The 12,665-nt window shown below is 39.1% G+C and overlaps 1 protein-coding gene across 5 annotated transcripts in view; it reads left to right on the top strand.

Annotated features, from left to right (window-relative positions):
* The window catches only part of UBE2H (ubiquitin conjugating enzyme E2 H), a 104,187-nt gene that overhangs the window by 46,203 nt on the left and 45,319 nt on the right, over positions 1 to 12,665 (top strand). For 4 of the 5 annotated variants that reach the window (XM_047094473.1, XM_047094471.1, XM_047094472.1 and 1 more), the window contains 2 exons: positions 11,331 to 11,407; positions 12,232 to 12,306. The exons of the other annotated variant lie outside the window; for it this stretch is intronic. In XM_047094473.1, coding sequence (XP_046950429.1) covers positions 11,331 to 11,407; positions 12,232 to 12,306 — 152 coding nt within the window. The remainder of the gene's footprint in view (positions 1 to 11,330; positions 11,408 to 12,231; positions 12,307 to 12,665) is intronic. 5 annotated transcript variants of the gene reach the window in all.

Raw genomic sequence — 12,665 nt, 5'->3', positions numbered from 1 at the left:
TATGATTTATTTAAGACTAATATACTATTTAGTTAATATATTGTTAATTTATGTATATGATTTCTACATTTTTAATTAAAAGTAAACAAAATACACAGTTGCCAGAATAGCAAAACACTGAAGTTTATTAAAGAGCTATTTATATTTTATTGATAACCTTTTATTTTGAAAGTAAACAAAATGAACAGTTGCCATAAAATAGCAAAGCAGTAGAGTTTTTTAAAGAGCTATTTATATTTTATTATTAATCTTCTAAATATTTTGAAGTGCTTAACTGGAATTCAAGCTTCTTAGAAAGTATATATTTTATTTCTGTTTTTTGTTTTCTTTTAGGTTTTATGTATTTTCAGAGAGAGAGAGAGCACAAGTTGGGTAGGGGCACAGTGGGGGTGTGTGTGTGGAGAGAATCCCAAGCAGACTCTTATGCTGTCAGCGCAGAGCCCAATGTGGGGCCCAAACTCACTAACCATGAGCTCAGGTCTGACCTGAGCCAAAGTTGGACACTTCAACCGACTGAGCCACCGAGGTGCCCCCATTTTACTTGTTTTGACTGGGGTTTTTTTTGGTCTCAGGATGGCATCATTTTTCCATATTTTCCTTTGCTTTTCTATTGGGCTTTATAGGTCTGCTTTATTTTTTAGTGTTTATCTTTGAAGGAAAGAGAGAGTGTGAACAGGGGGTGAGGGGGTGTCAGAGAGAGACACACACACACATACAGAATCCAAAACGGGCTCCAGGCTCTGAGCTGTCAGCCCAGAGCCCAAAGCGGGGCTTGAACTCCCGAACCGCTAGATCATGACCTGAGGTGAAGTCGCTCGCTTAACCAACTGAGCCACCCAGGTGCCCCTATAGGTCTGCTTTATAAAACCTTTTTGTGGGGGGTGGAGTGGGGCTTAGATTTCCTGTATGTCTTTCTGACATATTTCCCTTTTCTAAAATCTATTTGAAAGAATTATTTTCTGTGACTTATGACTCTTAATTTTTCTTTGGAATCTTTTACTTTATTATTTGGAGCTCTGGAAGCCGAATAATGCATCCAGGAAAAGCTAAGTTATGATGATTTTCCCATTAAAAAAAATAACATTTACTTAGATCTTGCCAGTGTTTACTTTGGTTTCTGACATGGAAGCTTTAAATGAAAGCATAACACTTGAGGGAAAAAAATCTCTTCTAAGGCTAGTGTGATTTATAGTCTGCTGGGTGGTAATGAACATGCTTGCTGTTTAACCTTGTTATTACCCATTGAAATTTTTGACTATGTAAAATTTTTGAAACACATGCTACCTAAAAAAATAGTACATGCTACCTTTTACCCCTTAGATAAAGTATCTTTAAATATTCAGTGTATCCTAGTAAGTTGTCAAAGTTTTTTGCTTTACAAGCTTCTGGAGAATACATACTTATTTTGAAAAGACTGTTTTTAAATAAGTGATCACTCAATCACTTAGGTTTCTGGCAGTTACAGTCAACTAATTTAGTTGTAAACCTGCAAACAAACAACTGAAAAAGTATATTGGGGCACCTGGGTGGCTCAGTCGGCTGAGCATCTGACTTCGGCTCACGTCGTGATCTCGCAGTTCATGAGTTCGAGCCCCCGTGTTGGGCTCTGGTGCTGATGGCTCGGAGCCTGGATCCTGCTTCAGATTCCGTGTCCCCCTTTCTCTCTGACCCACCCCTGCTTGTGCTCTGTCTCTCTCTGTCTTTCAAAAATGAATAAACATAAAAAAATTTTTTTAAGTGTATTTTATTTATTGGAGAATGTCTTTTTTAGAATTTTTTTTTTCTTAATTAAATTTTATGGGGGCACCTGGGTGGATCAGTAGGTTAAGCATCTGACTGTTGATCTCAGCTCAGGTCTTGATCCTCAGGGTCATGAGTTTAAGCCCCGCATTGGCTTCCATGCCTACTTAAAAAAAGTAAATAAAAATTAAAAAAATTAAAAGTTCATAAACTTTGGTTATCTGATTTTGATTATCACCATCGATAACATTTTAAAGGATGGTAGCCCACTAACAGCTCTCAAACATAGCTAAAAACAAACCAAGGGGGATGCCTATAGCTGGCTCCATGAGAAGAGTATGTGGCTCTTGATCTTGGGGTTGTGAGTTTGAGCCCCATGTTGGGGGTAGAGATTACTTAAAACAAAAAAACTTAGGAAAAGCACCTGCCAATGCCTCCATAACAGTATGGGAAGTTTCTATTTCACAAAATAAGCATATGCCTTGTTAGTTCCAGATGACGTCATTGTATTTTGTGGTGCCATATAGCAACCATTAGTCATAATGAAAACATCAAGAAAGGATGTTTGTTTTGTTTTAGTATTCTCAAGAATGTAGAAGAAAACTTAATTTTTTAGATATTAAAAAAGATTTTGCTTAAGTAAACTTTAGTTCTGTGGAAACTAATCTCTAGTCAGTTTTGTGTATTTTTTACATTAAAAAAAATTGAATTCCTGAGGTGCCTGAGTGGCTCAGTCGGTTGAGCGTACGACTCTTTTTTTTTTTTTTTTAATTTTTTTTTTTCAACGTTTTTTATTTATTTTTGGGACAGAGAGAGACAGAGCATGAACGGGGGAGGGGCAGAGAGAGAGGGAGACACAGAATCGGAAACAGGCTCCAGGCTCTGAGCCGTCAGCCCAGAGCCCGACGCGGGGCTCGAACTCCCGGACCGCGAGATCGTGACCTGGCTGAAGTCGGACGCTTAACCGACTGCGCCACCCAGGCGCCCCCGTATGACTCTTTATATCAGCTCTGGTCATGATCCCAGGGTCCTGGGATCGAGCCCTGTATTGAGGTTCTCTCTCCCTCTGCCCCTCCTCCCCCACCCCCACCCCAAAATTTGAATTCCTGTTGTGTCAGATACTGGGCCAGGTACCTTTCTTTGTAGGGATTTTATTTCATTTCATCTTCAACAATCCTGTGAATGAGGTAGAAATCCCTCCTCAGTCACCCACTGCCCCCCCCCCTTTTTTTTAAAGATTGGGAAATAAGCTGAGAGTTAAGTGATTTACAAGATAACTCCTTAAAAAAATTTTTTTCACTGTTTACTTATTTTTGAGAGACAGAGCATGAGCATGAGCCCCAAGCTATCAGCACAGAGCCCAATGTGAGGCTCGATGTGAGGCTCGAACTCAAACTGTGAGATCGTGACCTGAGCCGAAGTCGGAAGTCGGAAGCTTAACCGACTGAGCCACCCAGGGACCGGACCCCAAGGTGACTTTTTAAATCACAAGTGTTCATCTGCTTATAGTATATCGTTGCTTGGTTTATCCATTTATACTTCAAATTTTGTGTGTTCAAAACCGAACTTAGCATCTTCCATAAAAAATTTGTCCCTTCTGTCCTGTGTTCCACCTTGCCATTAATAGTATCACCTCTGCTGTCCGACAAGGCTAAAACTGTAGTCAGACCTCAGATTGGCAGTTTCAGGTCATGCCTGTCTTGCAACTTCATATGTTCATTTTATATAGTGTTGATTGCGTCCCTACTATGTGCCAGGCACTCTTCTAGGCTCTAAGAATGCAGCAGTGAACAAACCAGAGAATCCTTGTCCTTACGAAGTTTGCATTGTGTAGTAGGAGACGAGATAAATAAAGTAAAATACATAGTATATTAATTAGTTGCTGGGAATGTAGCAGCCTGTGGTTGTAAGTAGAATGATCCCAGAAAGCTTCACTGAGAGACATTGGAGCACATGTGCTCTGTTTACATTTAGAAATGAGATTGACTTAGAAATCTGGTTTTTTGGTTTCCCACGAAAATGAGATACTCTAGCAGCACTGGAGCTGCTTTCTATCAGCTATGCTGTGTCAGTTGCAAAGCCTGAGAAGACTCTCTAATCTCTCCCATCATTCCCATGGCTGTTACCTTAGTTGAGGCCTTGAATGTTTCTTTTCTGCTCTTTTGCTTTAACTGTTTATCACCCCTTCAGCCAGTCCTACACACCACAGCCCAGGTATCTTTGTGTAAAGCACAGTTGCGCTCACCGTGCCTAGGAATACAAACTGTCTCTGTTCACCGTATAAAATCCATACTTTGGGGCCATTGATAATCTGGTCTTGGCTTACTTTCTTACACTCCCCATGGTCCACTCATCACAATAAAAACGTAGTGGTCCCCATTCTGTGGACATATCCTGTGCTTTTCTGGTTTTGTTTTAAATGCCTCTCCCACCTCTGCACATCCAAATCCCATACTGTTCTTAAGCCCTGTGTAAATCCATCTCTGTCTATACCTGCAAACTAGAAGAAATCTATTTCTGTAGACCCTAGTAGCACTTGGTGCAACCCTTTTTTACCTTTACTCTTTAACCTACAGATCTCCTGTTCCCTTGCTAAATTTTAAGCAGGTTTGTCCAAGAGTGGTTTGTGTTTGCCTTATGGCTCTTGTGTGTAGAATATTTAGTAAACCAACTTTTTAACAGAAATAAAGCCTGTGATCTTTTGTGGATTTAATAGATGCTAACAGTATATTCTCCATAGCTCAGCACAATAGATTCCTGTCACTTCATGTGGAAAGCTTAAAATATTTTGGAGGGTGATACAGGGAATAAAATCGTTTGAGTTTAGGAAATATGACACCTGAATATTGTTTTGTTGATTGCTCTTGGCATTGTATTATTGTCTCCCAGATTGAGATAAATGATAAAAATATGCCCTTATTCTTTATATTTTATTTCATCACTGGCAGAAGGCTTTTTTCTTCCCTATTACTGCCTTTCATCCTTTTCCCCATGCTTATTTTCTTGATAGCTTTTATTTCTGTTTTCATTATTTCTCTTTTCTGTAAAAGTCCTCCCCTCTCCTAATAAAAAGAATACAAACCTTTAAAAGCCTTTTTTTTTTAATTTAAACTTTCCTCTCACCCAGGAGCCTCTGCTGTTGTACATGACCATTTTTCTTTACAGATGTACCTTTGTTTAAGGTATAAGTAATTATTGCCCAGAGGCTATTTGTCATAGGTATGCAAAAGCTATGCTCATATTCCTTCTGAGTGATTGGATTTTTCTTAGACATCCTTTTGAATTTCATTCATCTAGAATGTCACTTGTTGAGTTGCTACCTTGGCAGAGTATTCTTCTCTCTCAATAAGAAGTCTTTGTTCTTTTACGTACTGGATCATTTGCTGCCTTTTTCTTCCTCAGACTAAGTACTGGACCTCAGGAAAAGATGTTGGATTGTTTCATAAGCTTGCTTTTTTTTTTTTTTTTTCCTTTAAATGTTTGTTTATTTTGACGGGGGAGAGAGCGCACACGAGAAGGGGAAAGGCAGAGAGCGGGGGAGACAGAGAATCTCAAGCAGGCTCTGCACTGCCAGCACGGAGCCTGACGTGGGGCTCAAGCCCATGAACTGTGAGATCGTGTGCTGAGCTGAAAGAAAAATCAGATGCATAACCGATTGAGCCACCCAGGTGCCCCGCCCCCCCCTTCATAAGCTTTTGAGAAACAGCTACAGCAGCTAAGTTCTTCTACACTGTTAGAACTTTTCTTATGGAAAATTTCAAACATAGAAGAACAATGTGGTGACTGCTCCCCCCTCCAGGCACCCATCATTCAGATTCAGTAATTCCTACCTCAAGGCTTCCGCCATTTCTTCTGTACCCCTTTCCTAACTCTGCCCATACTGGGTTATTTTAAGGCAGATTCTAGACATCATATAGCTTAGTTAGTAAATATTTCAGTGTACATCCCTAAAGGAGGATTCTCTATAAACATAACCCAATATTATTTTTGTGATATTTTGCACATTAATGGGTTCACAAGACACGCTGTGTTTTTATTAAGAATACCAGGTAGTAAATAAAGGTTGGCAAGTTTCTTCAACTTTCAGAATGTGATTAATCTCAAGGAGGGTTGGAAATAGACTGGTCTGAACATATATAGAGAAAGCCACACAGATTGCTTCTACTTTCTGTACAGAAGCACATTCTTCACCCCAGTCCCTTACTTCCATGGACACAGCTCAGGGAGGCCACCCTCATTTATTTTATAAGCTCATTATCAGTAAACTTAGGAAACAATGCTGTCTGATTCCTAGGTCTTTGACCTGTTAAGGTCAATCCTGCGGCACAGGCTTTTAGCCCTTGGCTCTCTTTCTGGAAAATTCCAGAACTATATAAAAATCATTTCTAAAATCCCGATAGACACGTTTTGCCAAGAATGTCAGTTATCTCTTGACAGTTTGGCATTAACCTTTAAATATTAGATTGTGTAATCATAATGCCATTCAGGGGAAATAAGGGGGTGGGTGGCTGGCATTTTAAAAGTGAAATGAACTTGGGTTCCTGGGAATGTTAATCATTATTCTACCAAAAATGCTGATAGTACTTAATAGTGAAACGCTAAGTAAGTAAAACGCAGTATTTTGCGAACAGCTTAGATCAGAGGTGAGTAAAATGTGGCTTTATGCGTTTGTTTAACATATTTTTACCAGAACAGTATCTGAAGGTTATTTTCTGCTTTTAAGCTTTGAAACTGAGAAAGTAATGAAGAAACCTTCTAGTGAGCTCCTGCCAGTCTACTAGCCTGATCAGAAATAGATCATTATTTTTGTCGTTGTAACCTGCCTTCTCATTTGCCTTCCTTGCCCTTGACTTTGCAGCAGAGAGGAGAAAGAAACTTGCGGCCTCTACCATAAACACACATGGTAACAGCAGTCAAGTAATTTTATATTTTTTGTGGGCAAGTCAGTCATTCATGGTGATGAAATGGCTTATTTTTAATGCAGTGTTTTTCTTTCAACTAAACTTAAATTCTTTTTTTCCATCTGATTTAGTTGTCTGTACCATTCCAAGGCAGCATAAATTTAGCACAGCTTCTTCGTTTTACCAACTTGGTAGGAGTTTTAAAGGTTTCATTCAGCTTACTTGAGCTTTTCATATGAAATGGACTCTAAGAACTCTAATTCACTAATAACGTGTAACTAAAGACAGAGCCAGTATATCTGACGTTGGAAGACCATACCAGGGATTGTGGGAAAGGGGAGGTTTGGAGCATTGATTTCCTTAAAAAAAATTTTTTTTAATGTTTATTTTTAATTTTTGAGAGAGAGAGAGAGAGAGAGCGCGCACAGGCAGGGAAGGGGCAGAGAGAGAAGGGTGCAGAGGATCCAAAGCGGGCTATATGCGGACAACAGAGGAGCCCAACACAGGGCTTGAACTCACCAATCGCGACATCATGACCTGAGCTGAAGTTGGGTGCTCAACCAAGTGAGCCACTCAGGCGTCCCCGGAGCACTGATTTCTAATCTCATTTTAACATGACTCTTTGGAGAGTGATAAAAGCATGGACTAACTCTCAAACAGGTCACAAAATGGAAGAAACCCAGATTTATTGCAGCCATGTAAAGGATAGAAATGATCTCAGTTTTCTAGAAGAGCCATCCATGTGGATAACAGAATTTTAAGTGATTAAGAGTAATTGCTGTCAGGGGCACCTGAGTGGCTCAGTCGGTTGAGTGTCCAGCTTTGGCTCAGGTCATGATCACACGATTTGTGGGTTCCAGCCCCTCGTCGGGCTCTGTGCTGACAGGTTAGAGCCTGGAGCCTGCTTCTGATTCTGAGTCTCCCTCTCTTTTCGCCCCCCACCCCCACATTCTCCCTCTCTCTCTCAAAAATAAATATTTTAATCAGTGCTACTCATAGCAAGTTAGGTCTGGCTAATGAGGAATGCTGCTTCTACAGATTTTTATATTTAAAAAATTAGTTTATGACTTCTTTTGTTAAACTCATTTAAATTTCTGCCTTACTCTATTCTTTCATTATCCTTGTGAATTTATTTGGTTTTGTTTAATGACTGGGATATCTTTATCTGTACTACTTTATTCAGTTGACTACTACTGGATACCCCAAGCTGAGCAGAAACATACATTGGAAGAGCTCTGGGTGGGGAAAGGGCATCAGTAAACACTAGTGAAATAAGAGAGTTGGACGCCTAAGCGTCTGAGCCACCCAGGCGCCCCTAATTTCCATTTTTAAATTTCACATATTCCAGTAAACATATTTGCACGTTTCAGATATACTTTGTCTTACTTTCAGTAAACTTTTGGTTAGACAATAGCATATATATATGAAAAATCGTTTTTGTAGCTCAGTGATAAATGAAACAGTAATGGTTTAATCAGCACCCCAGAAATCCCCCCTCAAACCACTTCCCGGTGCTCACAGTCTCCACTAGGGTAGCTACTGTCCTGATGTCTGACACCGTTGATTTATTTAGTCTCTTTGAAATGTGTATGGCTGGAATCATATTGTGTCTACTCTTTGGTATCTGGTTTCTGTCACTGTCCTATCTGGGAGACTCATGCACTTAACATGTTGCAATTCATTTTTTATTGCTGTGCAGTATTCTGTTGGGTGACAACTGTAAGTCCTTTTTATTATTGGGGAGTCTCTGGGTCGTAACCTAATTTTTGGATTTGTAAGTAGCACTGTGAACATCCTTGAACCTGTGTTTTGGTGATCACGGCCATACCTGACTATTGGGAGGGTGCACGTGTGGAGCTTTACCACGCCAGCGGTTTTCCAGGATGGTTGAAACTGTGTCACACTCCCGCCAGCAGTTTCTGGTTATTTTTTTTATAAAATAACTTCATAAAAAGGAAATTTGAATAAAAGATAAATGCATTTTGAGTTTTGGAATATAGTGTTAAATTTACCCTCAGGAATACTAATTTGTATTCCACTGAACACGAGGTTTTCATCAGCTCTTTCCTCTTTATCAGTGTATAGTGGAAAAGGGTGGAAAATGTGTGATTTTTTTTTAAATTTTTTTTTCAACGTTTATTTATTTTTGGGACAGAGAGAGACAGAGCATGAACGGGGGAGGGGCAGAGAGAGAGGGAGACACAGAATCGGAAGCAGGCTCCAGGCTCTGAGCCATCAGCCCAGAGCCTGACGCGGGTCTCGAACTCCCGGACCGCGAGATCGTGACCTGGCTGAAGTCGGACGCTTAACCGACTGCGCCACCCAGGCGCCCCTGAAAATGTGTGATTTTTAAACTAATGAGTTGAAAATTTTTTAGCTTAATTATGCTCATTCAGTTTTCTTGGCTGTTCTTGTCTTTTCTTTGTCAAGGTGTTTCTCATGTTTCTTATTGCTTTGTAATAACCTCATATATTTTAATTCACATTTTTTGGTCATATGCTATAGTTTTTTTTTCCTTCCTAGGCTGTCCTTTGTTTTAATTTTGCCTTTTATGGGGCGCCTGGGTGGCTCAGTCAGTTGAGTCTCATTTTCCCTCAGGTCTTGATCTCTGGGTCACGAGTTTAAGCCCTGCGTTCGGCTCCATGCCGGGCTTGATGCCTGCTTAAAAAAATGTATACATACCTATTTTTTTGTTTTTTACAATACAGAAGTTTTACGTGTGTGTTTGTGCTTGTATCTGCTAATCTTTTCCTTTCTGGTTTCTGGCTTTGGTGTCATTCTTAGGAAAGCCTTTTTGCCCCGAGATTATTTTTTTATTTTTACGCGTTTATTTTTGAGAGAGAGCACAAGTGGGGGAGAGGCGGAGAGAGAGGGAGACACAGAATCTGAAGCAGGCTCCAGGCTCTGAGCTGTCAGCACAGCTGAAGTCAGATGCTTAACCAACTGAGCCACCCAGGAGCCCCCAAGAGTATTTTTTAAAAAGTCTGTTTTCTTCAAGGGCTTTATTGTGTTTAATTTTGTTTATTGTAACTAGGTTTAACTTACAACACAAGGTGCTCTTTTGGCTCTTTTGTTTGTTTTAAGACAATTTAAACCTGTTGTACGTTTATTTATTACATAAGCATTAGCTTTGGAACATTTTGCCAGGTGACAGAAGGTGACTAGTCAGGTAGAATTTACCCCGAAGCATCCATGAATGTCTCATTTGACCAAGCGAGAAATGAAGCCCATTTTACAATGTGGATACTATTTGAGTCCTTTCAGTGTGCATGTTATTAAAATAGTTTTCATTTAGAAAAGAATGAGATCAAAGTAGCATAAACTAAATTGTCTTGTTACATGTCTTCAGTGGAGATTGTTCAAGGCTCTTCAGCAAGGCACTTTCCCAGAAATACACCCAGCCCCTCTGTTTCGTGGCCCGTAGGACCACAAAATAAGAAAGCCAAATATGTAATTTCAAATCTTTTAAAAAGACCGTATTTCTTTATATAAGAGAATGTTTTTACATTTCTTTCAGTTCTTTCCCTTTATATAATAGTACATGTAATTAAAATGTAATTGGCATTGTTGACGGAGAAAGATAAGACCAGTTAATCATAACTGGTTGTTAGGGGTTTAGTTGTTGTTTAATTTCATTGTGAGATTTGAGGGCCCTCCAAACCCCAGCACCTAAAATTCCTGAGTCATTATTTGTTTGAACTACAAAACAGAAACATAAAACAGGTACATATTAAACCAGTAGCTCTCTTTTCTGATTCGGGTTGGTTTGGTTCCTATAGCTGAATATTAGTACCTTAAAGAGGTGAGAGTCTCAGGGACAGGCAAGTTTTTGAGGAAGAGACCACAGAAGTGTTGCTCCTGTGAGGAGAGCCCTGGCATGCACCAGAACCCAGAGGCCAGTCTAAGGCGCAGAGAGATTTGGAAGGGAGAGAAAGCATAGGTGAAAGGAAATACTACAGACAACATTTTGGTTTTTATTTTTTTGCTGGTCTTTTGCATTTAACAGTACTTGTTAGCAAGGTGGCATCACTAATTATTTGATTATTCTCCAAGCCAGGGGGAGAACGGGTGGGGACTTGGCTTATTAGTAAATCCATAATTTTAGGAGCACAGCATTTATAGTTTAGGAGAATCAGTGCTATGCTGAGTATTTGACTAAAGGGAATAATGGAGTTTGTGTTAAAGGGTCACTGGGAGTAGGTTGGGGAAGAGAGCTCACAGAAGAGAGAAAAACTAAAACTAAGTGCCTGTTTTTCATTTATGTATATACATTATGTACATGCATTATATCCAATATACATTATGTATTGTATATACATATACATTATGTATATACAAAATGCAGTCTTACACATTTTACGTATTTGACCCATTCAGTCCTTACAGAAATTCTATGAAGTGGTGTTTCCCGGTTGTCAAAGAGTGAGTTCATGTTATTCTGCATGGGCCCGCAAAACCAGCAAATGGCAGTCCTGGGATTTGAACTCCAGCCTCTGAATCTAAAGCTCATTCCCTTTCTTTTCACAAGAGTATATATTGCCTTCTAAGTGACCAGAATGACTATGTATATTTTATATTGTCAGTTTCATATCAAATGTTGGTAACACTTTACATAGCATATCTTGGGGATATCATCTTTAGTTCTAGGTAATATAAAGCCTGTGTACTTTCCTTTACCTTCTGCCTTAGCATTGAGAGTAAGCATGAGGTTACGATCCTGGGAGGACTCAATGAATTTGTAGTGAAGTTTTATGGACCACAAGGAAGTAAGTACACATGTTGATGTGCGCTCTTCTTTTTCTTTTTTCTCTACTCCTTAATAAGTAATGAGAATATCAGTGACAGGTGGTGGCGGGGTAGTATTTGAACAGTAAATTTAATGCAACTGTAGAACCAGTGAGGAAGTCTTGCTTTTATCATAACTCTTTATATGCTTTTCTCTTTTATCTCCATGCGACAGTATTAAACATGAATTGTGAATACTCTTGTTTATTTATTTTTTAATGAGTGGCTACTCAGTGGATGGTTTGGGGGAAAGTTTCATGTATTTTTTCTATTTCTGTTTTTGGGTTTGGTTAGGGGTGGTCAACAGGGTAGATTGAAATAGGAGGCTGTTTTTTACCAATTAATTGGATAGTGCTTAATACTTTACAGAATCAGGTAAATGTAGGGGAGAAATGAGTCTTTGCTTATTTTCCAAGTCTAGATCTTTAAAAAATATATATTTCTTAATATTTATTTATTTTTGGTAGAGAGAGAGACCAATCAAGAGCCAGGGAGGGGCAGAGAGAGAGAGAGAGAGAGAGGGAGACACAGAATGTGAAGCAGGCTCCAGGCTCTGAGCTGTCAACAGAGAGCCTGATGCAGGGCTCGAACCCACAAACCCACAAACCCAAATTTTTTTTTTAAAGAAAAGTATTTTAATCTGAACATATAATAGCTACTAATTATGGGGTCCCTGACTCCTGAAGGAATTAATTTACAAGGTTTTCGAAAGAGATTAGGATTTAATGTTTCACCTTGACTCAGATTTGTTTTTTAATGTGGAAACACACGGTTACAATGTTTAACATTTTTACTTGTATTTCAGCACCATATGAAGGTGGAGTATGGAAAGTTAGAGTGGATCTTCCTGATAAATACCCTTTCAAATCTCCATCTATAGGTATGTAACTACTCAATTTGTCTCATTAGAGAGTTTTGAAATCAAAGAGAAAAAGAGGAAAAAAAAGCCTACATTTTATGGGAGATAATTCCAGAAATGGTTACTTAACTGAATTTTTCCTTTTTGGGCTTTGGTTAATTAATTAGTGACTTTCTGTGGGACTTCCTAGTGTGACAGAAGATGGTGAAATGAACCCTTTGCATGATTGTAATGATCATAACTCTAGATTTGTCTGTCAGGGTAAGATTAAATAATCTTAAAGGCCCACTGTCCATTCAGGCTGAGTAGTAAAATAATAAACATGTCTTAAGTCTCATTTTAATTGCTAGATTATTGGAGTTAATGTTATGTAGTGTCTA

This window comes from Lynx rufus, unplaced genomic scaffold (genome assembly GCF_022079265.1).
Source record: "Lynx rufus isolate CCGP_SWC_20201006 ecotype Redwood Valley unplaced genomic scaffold, mLynRuf1.p SCAF_4, whole genome shotgun sequence".
NCBI classification, from domain to species: domain Eukaryota; kingdom Metazoa; phylum Chordata; class Mammalia; order Carnivora; family Felidae; genus Lynx; species Lynx rufus.
The sequence above is the reverse complement of the archived record's forward strand: the minus strand, read 5'-3'. Positions and strand labels throughout refer to the sequence as shown.